Source organism: Ylistrum balloti, unplaced genomic scaffold, assembly GCF_031769215.1.
Source record: "Ylistrum balloti isolate Yb309-2 unplaced genomic scaffold, AGI_CSIRO_Ybal_v1 Utg369850, whole genome shotgun sequence".
Classification (NCBI taxonomy): domain Eukaryota; kingdom Metazoa; phylum Mollusca; class Bivalvia; order Pectinida; family Pectinidae; genus Ylistrum; species Ylistrum balloti.
In genome coordinates, this window is record NW_026782003.1 from 2,789,741 (window position 1) to 2,817,586 (window position 27,846).

Here is a 27,846-nt window from a genome sequence, read left to right on the forward strand (position 1 = left end):
TACACATTCTCCCCATCAACTTTATCACAGGAGATCAAATATACTTAACTACTGGCCGTTGCAGATCTAGTCCTTCCCAAGTAATTTGAAATGACATGCTCACTGCTTTTATATTGAGAAATTACTGATAAGCAATCTTCTATTGCCTAAAGCTACAATGGTTAGACTGATGACTGTTATTTCTTCTGGTTCTAATGAGAAAAGTGTGAATCAGAAGAAACACACACATTGGGTCAAAATCAAAGATGGCTGCCAGTTGTATACACAAACAAAGGACCAAATACATGACAATTGAAAAAGATCCCTCCATTTCCTCTCAAGACATTTTCATGATAAAATTTCCTTTAATTTTCCAAGATGTCTGCCAAGTGGCCACTTTTTTCAGATTTACACACCTATGGAACAAGGAATTTACTTACAAAAAAGAAAGATTCTTGCAGTACTTTTTGAAGAAGTAGCTATTTCACACAAATTTTACTTACAGAAATATAAGCAAATGCAATTATATGCATATGGTTGTATTTGAACCTATGTTTTGAGTAGTGTTAAAACCTAATTCATCGCACAAAAAAACTCCAGGGGAAACATGAATATGAAAAAAGTTTAAAATTTGAGGAACAAGGATGAAAAAAATAGCATAAAGAGTTGTAAGACAGAAAATGGACCATCTGAAGACTTCAACAATTTGACCACAAATATATATGAAAATAAAATATAAATAAATGGTTTCCCTAAAAAATAAGGGAAAAACTTTAAAAAGTAGAAGGCAATACATGGCTTTGGTATGATATATAGAGTAACAACTGTCTTAAGCTACTTTGATCTCTGTTAAATGATTTAATATCAAAACAATGATTACCTGTCATTCAAACTACACCAACAGGAATATGAAGAAAAAACATACTACATTAAACAGATTATGTGTAAATTAAATAAAACAAACCAAAAATATCAAGGAATTTTCTGTCACACAACATTTCTGTGGGAGTTATCTCCCTTTGGTCACACTCCTATCGGATCTTCAGTGACAACAAAAGAGTTCCAAGTCATGGCATTTTCAAAGCCATTTCTCTGCATTTGATAATCCCGCATGGCTTGACCTATTTCTTCCTGTGTGTTCATGACGAATGGCCCTGTTCAACGAAACAAAGCGTGTTATTACCCCTGGAGGTGGATTTCAGAATTTTTCATTTCCTTTGTTTTTTTGTCATTTTTTTTTTTTACTATTTCTGTCTTCTTTTTTTATACAACGTGTAAAATTTCAATAGAGCCCATGGTGCAATATTCCTCAGCAGGTCCAGAAACTGATATGGACTGGTACATACTTACAGGCTCACTAACTCATCCAATACAAAAACATTGTTGCCAGTAGAAGATACAGAATCAATAATTAGATAAAAACTTGATCATCACTGCTGTGTTGATGTAAGATCACTACAGTGGTATAAAATCTTGTATCATTACTAACCACTTTCCCAGTAAGGTATAACATCAATTAGTTTTCATCAACCGCGTAAAAGAAACTTTTTCAATATTCTGTCATATTTGTAAAATACAATGATTGATAATCAACAAGAAAATTGAAAAAAGAAATCAGACAAACACATTAATCACACCTTTGTGTATCTAATGCCGACGCCCTTGTTGTTCCTTTACATATTCTGACTGCCAAGATCTGACCCCCTCAAATCCATTTTTACCCTGGTGGTAGTCTACCATGGCTTGCTGTATTTCTTGGTTCGTATTCATCACAAATGGACCTAGAAAACAGTCAATGGTTCGGTCAAAAGACAGCAAGTCTTGCAAAATTTTATTTATTATAGATTAAGAGCAGCTGAATGGTAAAAACCACTTAGATCCACCTATATACAGACCAAGAACGTTGACTCTACTCTCCACATGCTTGAATTAAGTATTGATTCTGTACCAAATCTAAACATTTATTTGAGTCAGGTCTTGTCGGAAATTTGAAAATATTAGTCCACATTCCATTTCCTAAATACTATTCCTCATAAAAGTAGAGACAGCAGATACAGATGAAATTAGAGTTCTACAAAAAGACCTCATCTCTGTTCATCAGGGCTCAATGGTGACTATTTCTGTGTTGGATTTGAGGGGACAGATATAATGCCACTGCAAGTTACAAAATTACTTTCCTAAACCATAAGGTCCTCTATACCTCAAAATCACTTCATAACTGGTCTGCAGTGTATTGCTTGACCACTATAGAGAAATAGCTTCATATCCGAGTTTTACTATATCTTTTCATGTCCAACAGAGAATTACTCCCTGATCCCCTGAGTGACAGATAAAAGTAACTCTTACATCACATGTTAAAGGACGAAACAAACTTTCAAAATGTACAGTCTATATAGACAACAAAAAGCCTCACCGTGTTGGACGATAGGTTCATTCAAAGGTTTGCCTCCTATTAGAACAAAGCGAAGCATTTCTGTACCCTGAAAGTCATAAAGGGTCAAGTAAAATCTCAGATATGTTAAACAAGTAAATATTTTTCACCTTAGCAAGCATGGCAAAATAGCTTTGTTTTTATTGAAATCAGATTGATTTTAACATTTCAGGTTGTCTTTCAGTGAAAAACTCATTACACTTTTGAATATATTGTCCCAAAGATTGACAACAGATTTGGTGGAAAAACACTATAACATCTCCCCATGTAAGACCTTAAAATAGTTCATAATACATTTCTGCAGTAATACAGAGGACATTCATACAGCATATCAAAATCAACAAAACGTTTTTAGATATACTGAACTTTAACTATTGAAGTTTATTTTTGAAGAATAAAATTACAAATGAAACACAATCGAAGAGCTTGGTAGTGCCTCTGTAATGACTGGATAGACTATTTTATAAATAAACAAATCAATATACCTTATTCTGTACTTCTAGTTGATTCCCTTCTTTGCTGAGGACTACAGTATGATGGGCACTGATTTCCATCTGCTGTGTGCTGCCCCCTACAGGGTCAAAATGGAGACAACATTAAAAATCTGTCAGTTTTTAGGCTTTTATTTCTATTTCAAAATACTCTTCCATATTTGACATCAATCAGCTAATAAATTCTTCAGAAACCTGTGAGATAAAATTGAAGCTTACAAGTAAATAACAAAATACATTTATACTCAATTATAAAAGCATTCAGGTACAGTGTACATGATGGGACAACACAATAAGATATCACACTCACCAAAATGTCCTTTCCCATCAATGGTGTATACAAATGATGTGTACTCGTTTGGTATTGGCTGGACTAATTTTGAGCCTGGATCCATTTTGAAATCCAGATACATGGTCGAGGTACGTGTGTACACTGGAGACTAAAATAAAAAATAGTTGTAATTTAAACACCACAAACAAAATTATCTATAACACTATGTTTAGTTTTCATGTAGATATTATTATAAAACATATATACATTATATTTAACACCTTGTCTTGTTTAAAAATCACAGTGTTATAGAATACGACTTATCACATCAAGTAACACCATGTCTTTTTGAGTCCGCCCTATTAAATCTGATGTCAAGTATGGTATGGCAACAAGCTGACCAATATCCCATTATATGTACAATATTTATTATACCTTTATGCCAAATGCCTCTCCAGCAATCACCTTCACTGTCACTCCATCCTTGGTGGTCCGAGGAATGTCCTTGTCCAGAAGTTCCTGATAGGCCGGCTTCATCATCTTATTTTCGGCAGCAAGATTGACCCACAATTGAAGGCCATGGGTCACTCCGTCTCCCCATGGCATCTCACAGTGGACAATACCTCGCCCTGCGGTCATCCACTGAAACAAAACCAGTCCATATAAGTCTTCATTATAAATATATGACCGGATTAAAGCTATGACTTACAAATAAAGTTATTTTGATATAAACGTAGTGGAGAAAAATATTCACTGCTTTTTAATTATGATGAACATCAGTCAAGTTGTATGAGTATTTGCAGTATAACAAATATTTATGTACTGTATTGATGTAGTGAATGAATTACAGTTATAACAGAAAGTCATTGGGATGAAAAATGTGGCAAGTTTATGACCATTCAGCTGTGGTTGACCTCAAAACAAATTCAAGGTGAAGGTCATGGCACATCTCTGTTACAAGTGTAAAGTCAAAAACTCTTCCTCAGTCAACAACTAGGTTTGTCAAATCATTAGAAACGAAACTGTCCTCTGACCTGAATTGTACGGAAAATAATTTGAGTAGAATGTTTCTGTAAAATTACCCTGAAATCATGCTGTTTGACTTTATTTTCATGTGAACTAACGATATAGATGACATTAGTGTCAAATCTGAAAGTATGACTTCATGTCCTTACCTGGAGGTCTCCTTCATTAATAATACCAGCGTGACCACAGAAGTCCTCATGTCTAACTGCGCCCTTCAGGATGTAGGTCACCTGTAAAGTATGTAAGTATCATACATAACAGTACCCTAAGAAAGTAGGTCACCTGTAAAGTATGTGAGTATTATATCTAACTGCGCCCTTCAGGAAGTAGGTCACCTGTAAAGTATGTAAGTATCATATATAACAGTACCCCTAAGAAGATAGGTCACATGTAAAGTATGTGTTTTGTAACAGACTTTCCTGATCACCTGTCCTCACCTGCTACCTTTGTATCACACAATCCATGTCACAAAGGACTGGATGGGTATGAGAATTACCTCCAGTCTCTGCCTTATGAATATATCCCTGTTTGTTTAATTTAAAAGTGGAGAAATTAACAGTTTCAACATAACCTTTTTACAGAAGTCAGAAGACTTGGAATAATATTACCAAGGAACAACATGTATTACAAGGATGTCTAAGACTTTGATACTGGAGCCAGGCCATTAACCAAGCAACAGTTTAAGGAAAAATCTTACAGTTTCAAACCCTCTGTGGGGATGGTCTGGGAAACCACCTGGCTGTTGTCCTTTAAACTCGTCAAGCATCAGGAAGGGATCAAGATTCCGCAACTGTCAAGCAACGAATCATTTAAAGTTACAGATCGAAGCATAAATGCATCTTTCTTGTATCAATATTGATAATGATTGGGATAATAGGATGCAATACATCAATAACAACAAAGAAAATACCAACATGTCAACAGAATCCTAATCCAAACTCAAATTCAGTAAAACTAGGGCAAAATAGGAGCAAAGGAAATGTTTACAAGGAGACTCCTGAAAAACAACAAAGAAAATACTAACACATCAACAGAATCATAATCCAAACTTTACAATCCATTAAACAGTAAAACTAGGGTAAAAAATGACCAAAGGAAAGATTTACTCGCCTACGGAGTCTTAACAATAAAATAGAAAATATAAAACATGTATGTGTAAATGTTTAGCTGGCATCCTCTTCAGGACCAAATTATTCAGAATGGCCCATACACTAATAAGGTATATCATATACACTATGGGTGGGTTTTTTTCTGAAAGGCTGGTATTTTGTAACAACAGAATATCAATAATTTTATAATATCTCCTGGGATTCCATATCAGGTAGACTTAAACAAAGTAAAGAGAGAAAGGGATTTTTCTTTTCAGTGATCCAGATATGTAGATATTGCTGATACCTGTCTAGTACTGTCTATGTAAATTTTGGAGGTTAAAGGTCGATCCTTTGAGTTAATGACATATCTTGCTTTGTATAAAATAATACTATAACAGTAATACCGTGGTTATTTTCAAAGTAAACTTAGTAGCTTGAATATTTTACCTTTACCTACAATATTAAGTCTCCTGATTAAACAGGTAACATTTAATATAATCAGTAACTTCTGGCTGAAAAACGGAATTTTCATAATGACTGACCTCTACGCGCCCAACACTCCTGCGCACTCGAGCCCCAACTCCCTCATCTTGCTCCACACTCAGGACAGTCTTGACCACTGTCTTGGCTGTCATGCTGGGGATAACTGAACAGTATTGGTTCCTATTAGTTGATGCTGGAATGAGAGTTCTATACCAAGTGGTCAAGTTACAAGTATTGCCTGGTACATGAGTGTGGGAAGTCTTCAGTACAGCTAACACAGTAGTCAGGAAAAGTACAGAGTTTTCCTTTTTAATCCTCAGAACACCAGACAACATTCAGTTGATGGCTGTATAAACATGATACAAGTAAACAATTATTGACAAACGTCATATACAAACAAAAGGTCCAGAGGGCTGGTATCACTTTCATTTTTCAGCAATACTGGCTAAATACTTCTAATAAATGCAAATTTAAGACAAAAAACTTTTTTTTTTAATTTTTTTTTTTGTGGTATCAGAGCAAATATCAAACTAGTTATTAAGATGTTAATCAACAAGTTTTAACTGTTTCCAAAAGAAGGCTTTGAAATTCTTTCCTTTCACAAGGGGAGTCTTCAATGACCTTAAGACAAAGCCTTTTTGTAAATGTTGGCATTTGCTTCATTTTGAAGTTATGGCAGGGTTATAACACAGCCTGTATTTTCCCTGAGATTAATTTGATCAAAGAGAAAAGGCAGAATGGCACAGATGGCTAATTCTGATCAGATAAACAGTGAAGTCAGCAGGGCTGACGATCAAATGCCAAAACCAACCTTACATATATGATTATCAAATTAGATCCAAACTGTTGCAATGTAACTCAGGAACTGTTAATGAACCGTGTTCTGGTATAATGATCCTAGAAGTGAAGCATGACTGTGTCAGACTTTTTGTCCCAATTATTGTATTAACTACTGCTAAATACAATTGTAGTATATGTTTGCATGTTCTTACTGATATATGACACCAGGACACATTCTGAATGGTAAGAATGGATTCTTAGAAAATTACTGCAGCCTGAAACAGATTGTATTGTAATGGCAAGCAATTGCACGTATGTAATATGAAGACATTAAAACATGTTTGTTTGAGATTCATCTGTATAATAAAACACCTAGATTTTTTTCTACATCAATTTTATTTGACAATATGAATTTAAAATGCATCAAAACTGCCACTTGTCAGGATATCGAAATGTGAAAACAGCAGTATCATGGTAAAAAAAAAATCTCATTATTATGTAGAGCACGTTTTGAGGAAGTTGTTAAGTTAATGTCCACTCCACCCCATCCAAATTACTTTCGTGTTCAAATAATTTTAAAAAAAATGTATTGAAATAAGTGAAGAAAATGGCAACAGCTGAGGGAAATTGGAAAAAAACAAACAACCAGACACAAGATAATAACTACATAAGTATTTGCATTTTTGTTTTTTTTTGTTTGTTTTTTTTTTTTTTTTTTGTTTTTTCATTTTATGTTTATGTCCATGTCTGACTATTGCGAGTCTTGATTTCCCATGCATCTAGATTTATCAGATGGTAGTAATTGGGATGATATATATCACACAAGTGTATATATACACATCTACATGTATATATATAAACATTCCAGTTTCTCAACTCAGAATTTTTGCCGTGTCATGTTGACCTACAAATTCACATCTATATATTTTATTAGTTATATCACGGACTTGTATCTATATTTAAGTCCGTGGTTATATTCCTTGAATGTAAGAAGTTCTAAATGTTAAATATTGAAGATTAATCCTAACATCTGGAAAACAGTTCCCACATATATTTATATACACAATTTATACATAAAATGTCACTTTACAGTCCTTACAGGTAGCCCATCTAAAAAGGGCGTACCATTCCAAAACGTAATGTGCCAATGTAAAATTTCGTCCGTTTACATTTATATACTGATTATAGTCTTCCTCAGAATAAATCTTAATATTCTAAGGAATCTATATAATCAGACAAATATAAACACACACACACTTACATGTACATACACATACGGTCGCATTAAAGGTCTACATGTACCTACTGAACCTGTTACAGTTAATATAAATCTGTATCACACCAAAGCATGATTTTATCATCCTAAACTCTCTATTTCGTTTCCAAAGTATTGCTTGACATCATTATTACATGAAATATCATCACACACGTGTTTCACTTACCTGGTTAGCTGTACACAACGATCAGTAAACAAGCAAAACCCACGGCCCGGAAGTGTTCGGCAGAAGGTCAAAATATATAACAAGGTCACGTTTAATGGTAAGATTACCCTTAAATTAACCGCTTCATTAAGTCTGGATTTTACTTCGAACACATGCACAAAAACGGTTATGTATATTTGACTCATACATTACTACATTTATATCTTTCTTTTCTGCTTTCGTTTTAATTTTTCATTCTTCTTTCGTTTTTGCAATAAAACTTGTGGCGCGAAATGTTAAAACATTTAAACTTCTTTCATAAACGACCAAGTGAATTAAAATCGCTCATGAATAATAGGCCACGCCTTCTTGCAATTCTTTGGCTGCTGAAGTCCAAACATCCACGTCTTATATTGGAAACATGACGATGTTTTAAAGTATTACTTTCGATGACTCATTTCTTATTTTTATAAACTATTTAATTAAAGACCGACCGATGAATAATAAACTTTCATTAAATAGTTTGTTATAAAAAGTTTACAAGGAAACAATAAAAACTTGAATCTGACTCTTTTAAAAAAAGGTGCACACATTGTTCCACTGGTTTTTTTTTTTACATAAATATCATAGTATTAACACATTTCATATAATTTATGCACTTGCTTGGTCGCAATTCATCGACTTAACGTGCAATGTAGCTAGCGAGAAATGAGTCTACGGGTTCCGAAACCAATGCGCCATGGAGTGTACTGATAGACGACTACGTGTAGTTGTGCCCTTGCTTGTCCGTATTTCGTCAACAATCATTCGCTGATATCTTTGCCAATCAAACCATCCAAATCACCACATAGTAAAACAATATGAATACAATTTTTTAGTAAAAAGTGCCATGCCATGTTAGACTATTAAACCCGACCCTGTTGCAGAGACTTGACTTACTGTTCATTAGCCAAAGTACATTATACATGTAGGTCTATATATACCGAACATACAGTAATTGTCTTGTGTGAAATTGTGAACATGTGCTAATATCGTATATCATTAAGGTATATCAATATCACAATGTGTGAATGTTTTCTTGTATATTTCGATTATTTTCCCACATCTGAATACTTCAAATACCACCGATAAAGCAGATTGGAGGCGCTGATATATATATATATAAATTCAATCTATCTTATTTCAGAAATAGTAATACGACGTTTCACAGACAGATACCCTTTCTTTTTTACTTTGCAATTAATATGTTTCTTGTAGTGACAATAATTAAAAAAAACTGCTTTGTTAAATTTTTGAAGTACAGCAAAAACAAAAATAAGAAATATCGTTTTTACGATAACGCCGTTTTAACTACCAGGTAAGGCCATTTTTACGATTGCACATTCTTTATAGTAAAATTTGCAATACCAAGTCTACTGGAATCAAAATTAGGCTTTCATGAAAAAAATTAGACAGCAGTTTCAAAATGTTTCGTTTTCATTCTTCATTAACCATATATTTTTGTCTGATCGATCCAGGGCTAATAAGTTTGAACACTTTATGTTACTTAATTGAAATAACTTTTTTACATCATGACTGAAATTGCTACTTATTATTTTTAAAAGTGGATATCGTCCTGAATACGGATTTTGCTAATCTGTCTTCTTGAATGATAATTGGTGCACTACTGGTATAAGGTTCTAACCTTAAATAGATCACTTACCACTTTTAAGGTTTCTTTAGTTTAATGTCAATTATTAACATAAGGATCCTGGAAATCATCAACACTTTTTGCATAAGCTTTACACGTGAGCACGTGCTTTAGTTAGAATACTGATAGTTTCAAGTACGGCAGGTTGGACGACCTTCGTTCGAGCCTTGTAGTCGAAAACAGCATAAGCCCTTGCAACGAAAAAGATCCAGTATCAATATCGGACCATACCGTTGATATTACTGATTAGATTATGCATTGAATTCACCGTGTCCGGTGAAATGTATTAAAATGTAAAACATTTTTTTATAAACAGTTGAATTAAGCATTAGCACTAGACAATTTATTAAGTATCATGAAGTTTCAGAGGTGTAAACAATAATGTCTAATTCAACGTGTTGTTTGAAATTATTTATACACAAAAAAAGGGTCACAACTCCCATAACAAAATGAAAATATCTAAAATTCAAATATATAGTATAAATATTTATACACATGCGCAACAGGTGTCATCATAGCGGTATTAGTGCACAGTTATAGATGGATAGACAAAAGAGTGGAGGCCCTAATCCAGTATAACACATACACATTCTCCCCATCAACTTTATCACAGGAGATAAAATATGCTTAACTATCACCATTGTAGACCTACCTGTGTAATTTGAACAGATCTGTCAACTGCCTTTTATATTGAGAAAATACTGACACACAATCTTCTATTACCTAAAGCTACAATGGTTAGACTAATGACTTATTTCTTCTGGTTCTAATGAGAAAACTGTGAATCAGAAGAAACACAAACATTGAGTTGAAACGGTCAAAATTAAAGATGGCTGCCATGTGTATAATATAATACCTGATTAAGATCATCCTGTGCTAGTTTCACTGTTAAATTCGAAGATGTCATATTTTTTTCAACTTTACATACCTGTGGTTCAAGAATTTACCTGCGAAATATAGGAAAGATCCTTACAATACTTCTCAAATAGTTATTTTACACAAACTTAACGTACATAAATATATAAGTACTCTATTATTTGCAATCTAATATAATTGCCTTTATATTTATGCTTGGAGTAGTGTTAAAAATTAATTTACGCCACGAAATATGCAGGGGAAACATACATATAGAATAATATACAAGTTAAGGAAGATGCTTGACAAAAATTAGGATATATAGTTTCCAGACAGAAAATAGGCCATCTGCACCCTTCAACAGTCTCACAGGTACTTGTTTATCTTCAGATATCTTTAATGTGCGTCACAATTGTTTATTAAAGTCAAATATAAAGAAATGGTTTCCCTTGAAAAATAAGGCGTTAACTTAACAAAGTAAAAGGCAACACGTGGCTTTGTTATGATATATAGGGTAACAACTGTATTAAGCTGCTTTAATCTCCGTTAAGTAAATTTAATATCAAAACAATGATTAACTGTCGTTCAAACTTAACCAACAGGAATATAAAGAAAAAACATTCTGCATTAAGCATATTTATGTGAAAATTAAATAAAACAAACAAAAAAAGTAAAAAAAAAAATCCGTCTTTAGCAGACGTTAAATTGTCTGTAGCTGCTCCCAACATTTCTGTGGGAGATCTTGGAAGTTATCTTCCTTTTGTCACACTCCTATCGGAACATAATGATTCAAGGCATTTTCAAAGCCATTTCACTGCATTTGATAATCCCGCATGGCTAGACCTTTTCCCTCCGGTGTGTATATGACGAATGGCCCTGTTCAATGAAACAAAACCTCTGATTAGGCCGGGAGGTGGATTATTTTTCACTTCTGTTTTGACACATGGTGTAAAATTTTAATAGAACCGTTGGTGCAATATTTCTAATTAATATCGACAGATACATAATTACAGGCTCACTAACTCATCCAATACAAAAACATTGTTGCCAGTAGAAGATACAAAATCAATAATCAGATAAAAACTTGATCATCACTGCTGTGTTGATGTAAGATCACTACAATAATATAAAATCTTATATCATTACTAACTACTTTCCCAGTAAGGTATCAATTAGTTTTCATCAACCGCGTCAAAGAAACTTTTTCAATATCCTGTCATATTTGTAAAATAACATGATTGATAATCAACAAGAAATTAAAAATATTCTATGTATATTATGGCTCAAAATTTGTAACAAATACCAGTCTAGTTAGTAATCATTGAAATCGGGTAAAGTTATCAATCACACCTTTGTGTATCTAATGCCGACGCCCTTGTTGTTCCTTTACATATTCTGACTGCCAAGATCTGACCCCCTCAAATCCATTTTTACCCTGGTGGAAGTCTACCATGGCTTGCTGTATTTCTTGGTTCGTATTCATCACAAATGGACCTAGAAAACAGTCAATGGCTTCATGAAAATTGTGACTTCATCATAAAGTAAATCTTGTGAAACGTCGTGAATTAAGTATCCAGCTTTATGGTAAACGCTACATGGATCCACCTGAGTATAGACTAGTGACGTTTGACTCTACTCCCCATATGCTTGAATTTAGTATTGATTATGTATCCAATTAAAACATTCACTTAGGTCGAGGCATGAGAACAATTTGACAATACGAGTCCACATTCCAATTTTTTCTATATTCTATTTTTTCTCATAAAATTATAGACAACCGACACTGATGAAATAAGGGTTATACAAAAAGACATCATATTTGCTCATCAGGGCTCAATGGTGACTATAACTGTGTTAAATTTTAGGGGGACAGATACCATGCCACTCCAAGTTACAAAATTACTTTACTAAGCCACAAGGTCCTCTGTTCTTCAAAATCACTTCATAACACATTTCTAGTATACTGCTTGATCGCATTGAAAACATAATAGATGAAATAGTAGCTTCATATCTGAGTTTTAAAATGACAATAGCAAAACAATGAAGTAAATTTATTATGCAATACGACACTCACTGTGATTTAATCATTCAAATAAGTTTCACATTATCTTCATCCAAATATCACTGTATAACATCAGTTGGCCGATACCTACCTGGTATATCTTTTCAGGTCCAACAGAGAATTACTCCCTGATCCCCGGAGTGACAGATAAAATTAACTCTTACATCACTTGTTAAAGGACGAAACAAACATTTAAAAATGTTCTGTCTATATAAACAACAAAAAGGCTCACCGTGTTGGACGATAGGTTCATTCAAAGGTTTGCCTCCTATTAGTAAAAAGCGAAGCATTTCTGTACCCTGAAAGTCATAAAGGGTCAGGTAAAATCGTATACAGTCAATTTTGTGGAACTCAAAATTTATTAGAAGCAAACAACTTGATGATTTTTACCTTTGCAAACTTAGAAAAAATATTTCAACAAACTTGGTATCGGTATTTGATATTTTAGCAATCATGGCAAAATAGCTTTGTTTCCAATAAATTCCTATTGGTTTCTACATTTTGGATTGTATCTTTTATCGAAATAACAGTTGAAACATACATACTGTTCAGAAAGTCAATTACTCTATAACATCTCCCTATGTAAGACCTAAACATGGTCCATAATACATTTCTGCACTAATACAGAGGACATTCATACTGCATATCAAAATGATCAAAACGTTTTTAGATATTCTGCACTTTAACTATTGAAGTTTATATTTGAAGAATAAAATTACAAATGAAACACAATCGAAGAGCTTGGTAGTGCCTCTGTAATGACTGGATAGACTATTCTATAAATACACAAATAAATATACCTTATTCTGTACTTCTAGTTGATTCCCTTCTTTGCTGAGGACTACAGTATGATGGGCACTGATTTCCATCTGCTGTGTGCTGCCACCTAAAGGGTAAAATTGAGATAACACTTAAACTATATCAATATTTTTAGGTTTTTATTTCAATTACAAAGTACTCTTCAATATTTAAAAGGGTTTTGACATTAATTAGCTAATATTCTTCGGAACTGGTTGAAGCTTACATGTAAATAACATACATTGAAGGAAGAGATGTCGAGAAATAGAATCTTACATGGGTCTTGTATGAGGATAAGGATATCTCAACCCTCATGTAAAATAGAATCTTATGTCTGTTTCGAGGACAGAGACATCTCAACCCTTTTATGAAACAGAATTTCACACAGGTCTAATCCAATGACAGGAGGTATATCAGCTCGAGTTTAAAAGTTTGGCTGGTTAGCATGACGCTTGCCACATGCTAGCCAATCAAAACCTAGCACATATGTCGAGACCAATGGTTAAAATAATTTTTAGAAATGAAGTTGTTACAAATTGAGAGTTGCTCTTGGGAACTATTCACACCGCACCATCATCATTGATGACGTGATCAAATTATGCTTCATAAAATGATGACGTGACGCTATAGTGAGTAAAATCGCATTCCAACTATCTTTTCCGTGCGAGATACAATCATTTCCCAAGCGAAATCCCGATCAAACTTGTGAATTATGTGAGGATACATTGCCTCTGAAGAAACATTTGTTTTCAGAGAAAACTTTACACTGTTGCGACAAAATTGTATTCCACACAAAATACCCTCGATTATTAAAGAATTCGGGTACATATGAGATAACACAATAGGATATCACACTCACCAAAATTTCCTTTCCCATCAATGATGTACACAAATGATGTGTACTCGTTTGGTATTGGCTGGACTAATTTTGAGCCAGGATCCATTTTGAAATCCAGATACATGGTCGGGGTACGTGTGTACACTGGAGACTAAAATGATGAAAAGGCATAATTTAAACACCACAAACAGAATTATCTATAACACCAGGTCATTCCTCCCCTTCCGCACACCCTCACACACAGTGTTAAACAATAGGACTTAGTAGATCAAGTAATGTCTGTCTATTAGAGTCCGCCCTATTATATACGAGTTCCAGTATGGTGTGTCAACATACTGACCAATATCCCATTATATGTACAATAGCAATTATACCTTAATGCCAAATGCCTCTCCAGCAATGACCTTCACTGTCACTCCATCCTGAGTGGTCCGAGGAATGTCCTTGTCCAGGAGTTCCTGATAGGCCGGCTTGATCATCTTATTTTCGGCAGCAAGATTGACCCACAGTTGAAGGCCATGGGTCACTCCGTCTCCCCATGGCATCTCACAGTGGACAATACCTCGCCCTGCGGTCATCCACTGAAACAAAACCAGTCCATTATAAAAACATGACTAATAAAGTAACTTTAAGATAAAAGAACTGGAGAAATATATTCACTGCTTTGTCATTATGATGAAGATTGTTTATGTTACAAACATCAGCTTACAATTGCGGAACGAGATATCAGCTTATAGTAATCACTCTTCTTGGCCTGTATGCAAGCGGGGGTGTCTAATTGAGGGTGGAATCCGGAGTTACCAAGAGAAAACCCACGTGGTCGAAAAGGTGTTCCCAAACATTTCCAGGTCCGTTCTGGGAAACGAACCTCGGACGGCTAGGTGAAAGGCTAGTGAATTACCACTGCGCCACCCGACGAGCCGTTTTAGAGTATTTATGTAACGTTTATCATGGTCAATATTGTAACAAACATTGATGTACTGTATGAAAACATTGAATGAATTATAGTATTAACAGTAAGTCATTGGGATGGAAAAATTAGAATTAATGATCATCAAGAAAAACTTGCAAATTTAAGACCATTCTGCTTCTATTGACCTCAAAGCAAACTCAAGGTGGCGGTTATAGCACATTTCTGTAAAGTAAAAATACTTCCTCTAAGTCAACAACTAAGTTTGTTAACTGATTAGAAACTTTCATCTAACCTGCACAACACTAAACATAAGTACAATATTTCTGTAAGATTGTACAAAGGACACACAACTGAATACTTAACATAATTTAGGTTGATATACAGTGGAAACAAACAATGAATTAAACGGCATAATACAGCTGTTCCGTCCTTCCAGGACTCGTCAGTGATGCTTAGGGCCTAAATTTGAAGCCTAGGAGGCGACTTAGGAGAATCCAAAGTGATCAAAAGAAAAGTCAAAATCTAGACGGGGAGATGCAGCAGCCCCATATTGAAATAAATTTAGTTATTTTCATACATCAGATAATTTTAGAATAGCGTCAAGTAAATGTGTATTTTCTGAACCAACTGTGCCACTATTCGAGTGGCTGTAAAGGTGGCAAATAGGTTACGGCAAACCTCGGGGACTTAAAGTCCACCAGCAGTGTCTACCACCTAACCCTGCCTTTTGATATCATTTTCGTGTGAATTATTGTTACAGATAACAAAGGTCTCATATTTTGATAGTATGACTTCATGTCCTTACCTGGAGGTCTCCTTCGTTAATGGTACCCGCATGACCACAGAAGTCCTCGTGTCTAACCGCGCCCTTCAGGATGTAGGTCACCTGTAAAGTATGTGAGTATTATAACTAACTTTACCACTCAGGATGTAGGTTACCTGTAAAGTATGTAAGTATTACATCTAACCGCGCCCTTCAGAATGTAGGTCACCTGTAAAATATGTAAGTATCAAATCTAACCGCGCCCTACAAGATGAAGGTCACATGTAAAGTATGTCAGTATTATATCTAACAGTACCACTCAGGATGTAGATCACCTATAAAGTATGTATCATATATAACAACACCCTTCAGGAAGTAGGTCACCTGTAAAATATGTAAGGATTTTTTTATAACGGTACCCCTAAGGAAGTAGATCACTTATAAAGTATTATATCTAACAGTAACTTAAAATTTGTAGGTCACATGTAAAGTATATATTTTGTAACAGACTTCCCTGATCACCTGTCCTTACCTGCTATCTTTGTATCACACAATCCATGTCACAAAGGACTGGATGGGTATGAGAATTATATCTAGTCACTGACTTATTAATAAATCCCTGTTCAGTTTAACTTAAAAAAACCAGAGAAATCAATAGTTTTAATACAACTGTTATACAGCATTAATATTACTTGGAAGGATATTATTCATGAACAGAAAACAATTTCTCTGAGATATTAATTCTTATGCTGGGGTCCGGATCTTAGGCAAGCAACAAGACTTACAGTTTCGAATCCTCTATGGGGATGATCTGGGAAACCACCAGGCTGTTGATCTTTAAACTCGTCCAGCATCAGGAAGGGATCGAGATCCCGCAACTGCCAAACAACGAAACATTTAAAAGTTACAGATCTTACTTGTATCATCGTGATTGGGATACAATAATGTGATTGTGTGACACATGCCAACAATATCATAATCCAAACTCCAACTCGAGCAACATATGAATAAAAAAAAAATACACAGATTCCTACTTCTTGGTAAAATTACAGAATAAAACATGTATAAATGTTAATCTTAAGCTGTCATCCTCTTCAGTACAACATTATTCTGAGACCAATACACCTTTTTTTCTGAAAGGAAGGTACTTGATAATTTCAATGCTGTTATAATATCTCCTTTGATTACATTAAGGTAGACTAAAACTAAGTAAACAGAGAAAAGGATTTTTTCTTTTCGAGGATCCAGATATGTTTACATCATTGATAGGTGCCTAGTACTGCTTACAAAAAATCAAATTTTGGAGGTAAAAGGCAGGTCATGTTAGTTCTAGGATATACGTTGTATAAAATATTCGTCTGAAAAACACCCTGGTTACTTCCAAAGTACATTTTTCATTAACCTACAGTATCTAGTGTTCTCATTTACCAAGTAACATTTTATGTAATATTTTTTGACAAAACAAATTAATTTGCATTATGACTGACCTCTAAGCGCCCGACACTCCTGCGCACCCGAGCCCCAACTCCCTCATCTTGCTCCACACTCAAGACAGTCTTGACCACTGTCTTGGCCGTCATGCTGGGGATCACAGGTCAGTATTGGTTCGTTCTATTTTAAGCTGGAATGAGGGTTCTATACAAAGTGGTCAAGTTACAAGCATCGCCTGGTAAATGAGTGTGGTAAGTCTTCAGAAGGCAGGAAAAGTATCGAGTTTTTCTTTTTTGTCCTCGGAACACAACATTCAGCTGAAGGCTGTACAAACATGATTATAAACAAACCTCATTTACAAACAAGAGCCACAGAGGGCTAGTATCATATCCAGTCTTAGCTAAACACTTTCAAGGATTGCAAATTTAAGATGAAAAGTTTTTTTCTTTTTTTTTAATGGTTGTCTCAGAGCAAGTATCAATCTAGTTATTTAAAACTTAATTCACAAGTTTCAACCGTTTGTGAAAAAATATTTTGATATTATCTCCTTTCACCTGAAGATAAAGATGATAGGGTTACACAAACTGTATTTTCCCACATATTACACTCCAACAGTATAGAGAGCAGGGCTGAGGCCAAAACAAATTTCATACCTATGAATTTAGGGGATTAGATCCAAACTGTTTCTAATTGACTCGAGAACTAGAAGTCATGAGGAGCGTCACTGTCAGGTATACCAATCCTTGAAGCGAAGCATATGACTTTTCGTCAAAACAATTGTATAAATCATTGATAGTTTCTTATGAAACATGACGTAGGGACACATTCTGAGTTGCAGATATGAATTCGTAGACAATATCTGTAGCATGGAATAGCTTGTACTTTAATGGCGATCAATTGCAAGTATGTAATATGAAGATACTGAAAACTACCTCTTGTATGAGATCATACCCCAACAGTATAGCCAGCAGGGCTGAGGATCGAATCCCAAAACCAATTTTATACCTATGTTTTTGGGATTAGATCTAAACTGTTTCTAATTGACTCAAGTACTATAAGTCATGAGGAGCGTAGCTGACCTACTATCAGGTATACCAATCCCTGGAGCAAATCATATTTTCGTCAAAAAAGTATGTAATATGAAGATACTTAAAGCTACCACTTGTATGGATACCAAAATGTACAAATAGCAGCATCGTGGTAAATAAAACAATATTATATAGAGCGCTAAAAAGTTTTGAGGAAGCTATGTGTCCAGTTAAGTCCATCCTTCAATCATATCTCCCCATACCTTCCAATTACTTTCTTGTTCAAATAAGAAAAAAAAACTGAAGTTAATGACAATAGCTGAAGGAACTCGGAAGGAAATAAAACAAACAAAAAAAAAAGATAACTACATTTGCATTTGTATTTGCGATATTTTTTTTACATTTTTATATTTATGTCCAAGTCTGACTAGTGTTAAAAATGAGAAAAAGAATCTTGATTTCTCATGTATTTAGGCTTATCATCTGTAAGCCAATTGACTGGTATACATGAGGATGTACATATCTACATGTACTTGTGTATACATAAACATTCCAGTTTCTCACCTCAGCTTTATTATTTGCCATGTCATATCGACCTGCACACACGCATAACAGTTAACATAGACCTACAGTATATGTTACAATTCTATAGTTAATGTAATTCTGGATTATACCAAAGCATGATTTGACCATTCTGTACTTATTTGTTCCTAATGTATGTTTCGACATCATCATTACGTGAAATTTCATCACACACGTGTTTCACTTACCTGGTTAGCTGTACATAATGATCAGTAAACAAGCAAAGCCAACGACCTGGAAGTGTTCTACTGGTGGTATATATATATATATATATATATCAAGGTCACGTTTACTGGTAGGAATACCCTTATATGTTAACCGCTTCATGAAATCTAGTTCCGTTGAAGAAAAATATTTTTCAACCATTGTAATAATTTACCATTTATAAAATGTATGCTTTTAATTTAGAATTCGCAAATATTCGCAACTTTCCACTATTTATTTTAAGGAATAGGTTTATCATCTTACAAGGTCTACTGTTTAATTTCTAGTTTTTCTGAAAAAAAATCCACTGGTGTCGGTATTACTTTCTTTAACCCTTTTGTGCTAGCTATGTCTCTGATTTTTTGCCTTATATTATTTCTCACCCCTGATATATCGTTAAGCCGAATAATAATATTCTTAGACGCTAAACATTATTTTGACTTAAACAGTTTTTAGAAAAATTCTTCAAATCATTTGTGTGAAGTTCCTCTATCAGTCCCATTTTATAACAATAAAAGCTCTGTTCATTTTACCAGAATCTAAATTTACGTAATTACGTATAGTTTTAGTATATACTCTCTGTATAAATAACTTCATTTGTATTAATAGGTGATATTCACTTAATGTGTCTTTTGTACAATCTTTAAGATAGCAGGTGGTAGATACTGCTGGAGGGCTTAAGTATGTTTGAGCAGGTACAATTAATAACAGAGTATTAGTAGAATAAATTAAATTGAAATCTTTACGTTATTGAATTGAAATGTCCTGCGTGCCTTTAAAAAATCCTTGCTGAATAAGCATTAAGAAAACTGATTTGAATCCATGTGAAAAACAACACCTATACAACCCGATATTGTACTGAAGATGTTACAAAATCAAGTGACAACATAAATAGTTAATTCAAACCATGTGAAAAACAAAATCTACTACTGTAGTTCGGGTGCGGACAAAAACGGAGTGTCATATTTGTGATAAACCGTATCCAACCTTGATGACGATATAGTTACATTTCAATATATATAGCATTGTTTTCAGGTAGATAGACTACACTTAAGTAATGTATTTAAAAACATGGAGCTTAGTCAAATACCAAAAAAAATGTAGTACAATACATTTGCACCTATGTGCATCCTTTATTGTACATTAAAGGTATTTGTATTATTATCATTAAATGTTTTAAAGTCAAGTCAAGTCAAGTCATAGAATTGCAGAATGTTTTATTTCAACGGCAAGGCAAAATATGGGAAGAACAAAACCACTGGTATGGATATATTTGGTTATGTCAGCAATTGACTTGCGGCATCGAATTTATATTTTCTTACAAATGGTGCAACAATACATTCCAAAATTGACTATTCTTTAACTCTTTAAAATAACACCGTTTCTATTACCTCTCAGTACATGATTAGCTGATCTTTATTGCCTTAAACTTGAATTTTTGAGGATAATTTACCACACCAGATATCGGTTCAAGTGTTGGTAAACTTTCATCGTCTGCAGGAAGAAGTTTGAATCGTTGAACCAATGACGTCAAAAATAAGAAGAGTTCCATTCTTGCTAGGTTTTCCCCAAAGCATACTCTTCTCCCTATATTTAATTAGATTCATGATGAACAATGAAATGTAATCGATTGAAATTGAAATTTCATGATTTGATGAAGCACCTAATCGAGACAAATGAGAAACTGAGTTAACGATACATGTGCAAAGAAAACGTTACCATGGGAATGCTACGAAAAGACAGAAAACCGTATTAAGGATAATTGATCAATATATTGGCAATGTTACTATTATTTACACTTACCTAGAGAAAATGCAAGAACTGTGCGCTCTTTTCCATTCAGCTGACCGTCTTCGCCGATGAATCTTTCTGGGTTAAAGGTATGGGGATCGGTAAACAAGGTCTCGTCAAATAAAGCGGAATCGAGGTTCGGAACTACCAAATCTTCCTTACGTATTTTGTATCCTTTGAACTCTGTGTCGTGTTTGACTCCATGTAACAGGGACAACGGAACTAAATTTCCCATACGCAATGTCTCATGAATAAATGCGTCAGTGTACGTCATTTTTGGTTTATCGGTCATAGACGGAAGTCGTGAGGATCCTATAACATTGTTAATCTCATCCCGTAGTTTTGTCTGCACGCATGCGTGGTGAAGGAGAAACAAAATCGCCCATTTGATGGTTGTAGCTGTAGTTTCAGTTCCAGCAATGAACAAATTCACCAATACAATTACCAAATTTTCATCTGAAAACGACCAAAGGTATGTTAATTAATTTAAGGCAATTTACAATCACATGCTTAAAAAAAGAAATACCGACATGGCAACATAATCATAACCGAAACTCATGTTCTATAAAACGTCGACGACACTCACCATGTAAATCCAAACAATTAACGTCATGATCTCAAATTACAACAACAGTACCAACGGGCAAACTATCGAGCACCGAACACGTCCATCTTCAGGAAGAAATAGAATATTTCTAATGGGATATCTACGACGACCGTACCACTTCCCCATAATTTTCATCAACCTGCATCTCTTAAGGCTACTGATATTGAAGAGTCTGTCGTAACCTCGATTTCAAATTATGGTGACCATACACGATGGACATGGCCAAAACATTTCTTGTTAGTTATATACAAGACGTCACAAACATATTTTGAATGATCAAGGTTTAAGAGCCTGGTGTCGTCGATGAACCAGATGACGCTTACCTTTCCTGAATACCTGGTTTCCGTGTTAATTTTTCTTTTGTGCATATTTTGCCCTAGTTTTATTATTTAATTTGAGTTTGGGTTATGAATATATTGACTATTTCAAGAGTCTACGGGTAAATCTTTCTTTGTTCATATTTTGTCATGGTTTATGGAGTTTGAGTTTGAATTATGATTATGTTGTCATGTTGGTATTTTCCTATACGTATGCCAATGGTCTATGGGATGACAAAGATGTCGTCAACTAGACGTGTTTTGTACGAAATAGAAATAACAGTGAATAATGAAGAATTCGCAATAAGACAAAAGTATAAAAGTTTTTCATACAAATTTAGAATCTGATACAGTATAGAAAGTGTACAGTTACACCATACCATGCAAATGTGTTCGTCCCTCTCAGACACGTTAGAGATGCTAGGGGTACATGGTGTACTAAGAAAGATATAATAGATGGTGTGATATTTAGCCTGTGTTTACCATATACAAACGTTCTAACAATCATTAATGTATAGTTGCTGGAGATCTTACCTTCTAAATACTCATTTTTGCCTCTTTTGATTTCTTCTTCTATGAATGCGTCGATGAGATCTCTGATGTTACCACTTTGAAAAGTAGCTCGATGTCTGTCAATCTGCTGTTGCAGGGTCCTTCTTAGATTATCAAAATTTCTACCTATCTCTTCTATATGAGTCACATCGCCAGGGAGATATCTATATAAAAACAAAAAATCACACAGATATCAACCTTTGGTAGAAATTATCTGAATGAATTTAGAAAAGAAAACGTACTTTTTGTTCGATCCACTACATGTACAATATTCCAAGCGACTTCCTCGAAAACTATTCTCCTGTTTCCTCTAGTTAGATATTTGAAAGTGACACAGGATCATGTAAACACTGCTGAAAGAATATGCAAGTGTTGACAGCGGGAAGGTCTTGGGTTTGAGTAATTGTCAGCTGCAATTGAATATTCCTCATCTGTTACCTTGGTTATTGTGGCGCCAATTACGAATCCTTATCGCTAATAGTAAGTTAACTTTATCAAGAGGAATATCAGAACCTTCGTTGACAACAATTTCTACTTTTAAATGTAGATAATTATAAAAGAAAGGGACCTTGACTACGTTAAAAATAACGATGGTTATATAGATTTTATCAATCGAATTTCTTCATAAAGAAATGAATGGAACAAGAACTGAAAAAATCATTACTCTTAGATAGGCAACAATGAGTAAAAATAAACGTGTAAGAAATTTATTAGCTATTTACATTAAAGTAGAAATAGGGACATCCCTGAATTAAAGGGTAAGTAGTGTGTTTTTGTGCTATGTGTGTTCCATACCGCATCATTCCAGAAGGAAAATTTCTCCCGCGTATGAAATTCCGAAAAGAAATGGAATTGTCTTGTTGTATCTGTCTATTTCTTTGATTATTAATCATAAAATGTTTATATCAGTTTTGTATGTACCGTTATATATCTCATGGTTTTAGTTCGTTAGAATAGTGGCTCGGTTGGTTCAGAATATACATATATATTTGACGGTTGTTTTTGAAGTTATAAACATCAGCAATATTATGAAAATTATGGTATTGAATTATGTGAATTAGTGCACTTTCAAAGCCAGATTTTAACATTTTGATCAATTACTCATTAGCTTGTTTTAAAGTAGTATTCCTCCGCATCATTGAATAGAAGGAGACGAAGCACTACATGTCACTTTTTAATTATTATTTGACTCTATTGTATCAAATTCTTATCGAAAGATGATATCTACTTGTGTCTTTTGTGCGATCCAACTCAACAGGGAAAGAAGTAATCACTTTGTCTATACGACCATAGAGCAAATGTTGTGTACAAAACATCTCAAAATCCTGCTAATTAGATATTCATGGCATATTATCACATCATCAAGCTTTACAGCTTTTGATGGTCATAGGTAAAAGAGTCATGTGTCACATCTTACATTTTCTGCAATTAAAACATGCCGTATACCCCATTATCCTCTCAGACCACGAAGTTTCACTGCAACAAGTTCTATAGCATTTTGGTGGTTTTTCGTGGAAGAGTGAAAAATAACATTTTACCGATATTGAAATGAAAATATACGAGGCCGATGAATTTACCTCCTACCTCCATTCGTTTCATAAGAACTTAATACTTAATTATTCTTTTCTTGTCTGATCACTTATATCTTCGCAATATCTAAATAAAGGGTGGTCGGGTGGCGCAGTGTTAACGCACTCGCCTTTCACCTAGCCGACCGGGGTTCGATTCCCGGAACGGACGTGAAAAGGTAAGGGGTCACCTGCCCGACCGCGTGGGTTTTCCCCGGGTACTCCGGTTTCCTCCCACAATACGGCCCCTCGCGCACTTACATCCGGGCCAACAAGAGTGATTAGTATAAGTTTAAATAACTTGTTTCGCAATTGTTGTAAAACAAATAAAGTTTATATATATATCTAAATTCCATAAGGATGACAATGTCAGTAAATGAGACAACTAAACGTAAAACAGCTGTATGTATTTAGTCTTACTAAAAATGGAACAACATACTTTAACCTGACTCGCCTGATGTATGCATTAGTGATAATATTTCAAACAGGTGTATTTATTATGCGCTATCATACCCTCCTTTAAATAATATCATGGAAGGCCAAAGCGGGCAAATAGGCTTTAAAATTCCATCATTACCTTACATGATTAGCTCAAAAGCTTTTTTAGTGTGCTATCTTTCTGTAATGTCGCAACATATTGACAAGAAAGCATCACACTCGATCGGGCCACATTATCTTATGACTTGCCAAATAAAAAATGTTTTTCGATATTGTGTCAGTTAGTGTTGTCAGTCTGTTTTTAAGTAGTGAAGACATATTCCATGTTCTCCCTATTAAAAAGGATTGTGCGATGGACACACCACATGTGGCCACTTTTTTCAGAAACCTCCTTTAATTCAAATTTGCAAAACTGCTTGTATTTGACATTCCTGAACAATGTGAATGCCAACTTGAAAGAACAAGCATATTAACGCGTCATTTTGAAATTTACTTTATCCAGTTGGCATTCATACTGATCAGGAATGCCATATCAAAGCTGTTCAAAACTTACAGTGTAAAATCATACGTTTTCGTGGTTTTCTAAAAACATAGCTTTTCGTTAGTCATTGATTTTCATGGAATAAAATTAATCTCAAAATTTATTCGTAGTTTAATACATATCATCTTTTATCTGTTAGTCATTTCCTCGACATTGAATTCGTGGATTTGGAGTACCAACGAATTCAACCAAAATATTAATAATTTTACAGTATTTGCCATTTTCAACATTCATTTTTTAGAGTTCTAAGGAGGAGCACCATCACTCTCAATATTCCTATCTCTTTGGAAGAACTTTAACCGGTATCACAAAACTCACTTTGGTATTGCTATTGGTAGAAATATAAAAAAAAAAATACAGACACAAAGCGAAAAAAAAACCACAAAACCTAAAATCAACATAAATCAACATGTTTCAAGCCGTTACCTGAGCACCGGAAAGAAATTTGTAATGGCAGTTTTGGTAAGCAACTTTACATGGTCGTCAATCATCAACATCAGTTCCTTGAATGTCTTGTCTTCATGTGCATATCTTTCACCAAACGAAATGCTGCAAATAATGTTAGATACGCTGATCTGTGCGATTGTTCCCAGAGAAAAAGCATCTCCACACTGTGGTTACATTATGACAATGATTTGCTACGAATAATTATATCATAACTTGATAACGAGTAATAGCATTGCGTTGATATTAAACAAGATAGTAGAGGAAGACAACACAACTATGAAATTGACCTAAGTGATACGTGCTCTCGTGGATGAATGTCGCTCATGACTAAACCTTCAGTTTAATTCAAAATGTTTATCACTTAGAGAAATGAATGTATGCATGAAATCAACGAAACTTAACCCCTACAAAAATGAAAGATTTCATTCATAAGAGTGAACTTTCTAAAGACTTAGATACACAGGATGGAAATTGGTTCATTAACATTTTGCAGCATTTTCCTTGCTTTTGACTAAGTCGTTTTACCTTGAATATATTAAATACATATAGGCCGCTCAGTCCAAATGAAATAAGATCTCGGCGTGTAGCATATATACTCTAACACACTGTAAGCTGACTAGTACATACCTTTACCATTGCCGGACCGTTTAGTTAGGGAATCCTCCACTGGTCGGTCAGAGAAGACATCAGCTCGTTTCACAAACGCTTCCTTCAAGGTCTCGTAGCCATTGATTACCACCATTCGTCTGCTACCTAACTGTAGACTGAATACGTCACCGTAACTCTGTCGTAACTGTTCAAATAATTTTGTTTTGCTTCCAGACAAAAAGAGTGGGAAATTTCCCACTAGTGGATATCCACGAGGTCCCGGAGGACCGTTGTTTGGAACATACACAAGCTTCAGAAGAAACAATAAGCCTAATATAACAAAGGCTAACGTGAAGAGATCGAAATTAAATAGAGCATCCAACATCTTGGACTAGTGATGTTCAGTGAGTGTACCCCACATACATGCCGACATATATGATGTCATTCAGACAAGATACGATTTAACCTTGACCTAAAAACACATACCCTCCTGGTATATAGAGAATATATAATAGTATCTTTAGTATTGATATGTGTGTCAAATATTTTGTATCGAGTGAAAGATACAAAATAAATATTAGACACGCAAGTGAAATGATTTTTGTTATAACTGAAGACTGGTATTTTTTCACAAGCAAAATAGCCAAATTACTGGCATGTTTTGAACAAATATTAAACGAGGAAGCTGACTAGGCTTTTCGCGAACACTTACTTATCTATTATAAGCGACAAAATATAGTCCGTTTCTTAAAAAGTCATTTAAAGTTTGTAAATACAAAAATAAGATCTAAATATAGATTTATTTTCATCACATAGAAAATGGTACTTATTAATGCCGCTAAGAGACCAAATTTGCTGGAAATCGTTCAAAGAGAATTTAACATGTGATTGTTTTAACTGAACGTGACATTCTGCAGCTATGAATGTTTTAGTCAGCTTTTAGCATTATTCTTTAATTTTGTATTTTACTGCGATTGCGCATCTCACTTACTTCCAAATGCAAAACTGATTTAAACCAGTTAAACATTACGACAGCAATGAATTCTCTGTTGGTGACCATGGTAATGCATTTACTACAACGCTATGCTATTTCAAATTAATGTTGTGTCTAATTTCATACAACTAATATGGATATTTTCCCACGAATGAAACATATCCACAGTTTTTTTTAATCTTCGCTGGCCATTCACAAGTCGTAGCTATATTTTTTGCGAGAGTTTGATTTTCAAGACTTTGAGACATAAATCTAGTCATAGTTTTACTGTTTAACAACAATGAAAATACACAGTATTTGGTTTTCATGAAAGGTCTTCTGTATTGAACTTCAGAGTATTCCAAACTTGAATTCAAGATGTAGCATGCCTTCCCAAATTTTCTACGAAGCTGGTATTTATCTACTTTAGCAGGTCGTCATTTTTTCATATCTGATATATCCAAGTCAGTGGTTAGCATGCAAGTAAATGACTCGATCTTTATAGCAAAATGTAATCCTATTTAGGGTTCTGTATCTCCTTGCAATATCAACACTTGGACTTACAAAACAACATGAGAACGTTTTCCTGCATTTCATTCATTTTAGCTTTTCTCGTCCTTTTTTCAGTTATCCAATGTGTTCATCCTGCCTGGAACCGTCCTGGCCACGGATGAGCATTCTTATTCTTTGGTAATTAAAAAAAATACTTCACAATGGAAACAAACTTGTAAAAGTGTTATATCACTGTGACAAGTGAGCTGCTTGGTACCATCCGCATGGCCAAATTTATTAGAAATTCTAACTGGATAGCCTGAACGTGTGTATTTTATATTTCTCCGTCATATATATAATAATATGGAGGAAACCCTATCTCATCACAATGCTAT

At 34.4% G+C, this 27,846-nt stretch overlaps 3 protein-coding genes across 4 annotated transcripts; all 3 read right to left on the reverse strand.

Annotated features, from left to right (window-relative positions):
• Nucleotides 1–866: 866 nt before the first annotated feature.
• Nucleotides 867–8,015, reverse strand: LOC132545594 (pirin-like). 2 transcript variants are annotated; one of them, XM_060209287.1, is made up of 10 exons: nucleotides 7,995–8,015; nucleotides 5,832–6,118; nucleotides 4,896–4,988; nucleotides 4,348–4,428; nucleotides 3,608–3,814; nucleotides 3,212–3,341; nucleotides 2,896–2,981; nucleotides 2,393–2,459; nucleotides 1,617–1,760; nucleotides 1,071–1,133 (listed from the first exon to the last, which is right to left on the reverse strand). In XM_060209287.1, the coding sequence occupies exons 2-9, from the start codon at nucleotides 6,105–6,107 to the stop codon at nucleotides 1,627–1,629; spliced, it is 1,074 nt and encodes a 357-aa protein (XP_060065270.1). In that variant the 5' UTR covers nucleotides 6,108–6,118; nucleotides 7,995–8,015; the 3' UTR covers nucleotides 1,071–1,133; nucleotides 1,617–1,626. The 2 variants fall into 2 exon arrangements, with proteins under 2 accessions (XP_060065272.1, XP_060065270.1); XM_060209289.1 differs by lacking the exon at nucleotides 1,617–1,760 and having other exon boundaries at nucleotides 867–1,133.
• A 3,863-nt stretch (nucleotides 8,016–11,878) lies between these two features.
• LOC132545523 (pirin-like) lies at nucleotides 11,879–17,487 on the reverse strand. The gene is made up of 8 exons (XM_060209205.1): nucleotides 17,380–17,487; nucleotides 16,678–16,770; nucleotides 15,935–16,015; nucleotides 14,591–14,797; nucleotides 14,238–14,367; nucleotides 13,381–13,466; nucleotides 12,813–12,879; nucleotides 11,879–12,012 (listed from the first exon to the last, which is right to left on the reverse strand). Exons 1-8 carry the CDS (start codon nucleotides 17,470–17,472, stop codon nucleotides 11,879–11,881), a joined length of 891 nt encoding a protein of 296 aa, XP_060065188.1. The 5' UTR covers nucleotides 17,473–17,487.
• A 3,055-nt stretch (nucleotides 17,488–20,542) lies between these two features.
• On the reverse strand, nucleotides 20,543–26,371 carry LOC132545524 (cytochrome P450 2B4-like). The gene is made up of 6 exons (XM_060209206.1): nucleotides 26,026–26,371; nucleotides 25,697–25,731; nucleotides 25,378–25,562; nucleotides 22,387–22,568; nucleotides 20,941–21,384; nucleotides 20,543–20,724 (listed from the first exon to the last, which is right to left on the reverse strand). The coding sequence occupies exons 1-6, from the start codon at nucleotides 26,369–26,371 to the stop codon at nucleotides 20,543–20,545; spliced, it is 1,374 nt and encodes a 457-aa protein (XP_060065189.1).
• Nucleotides 26,372–27,846: the final 1,475 nt, after the last annotated feature.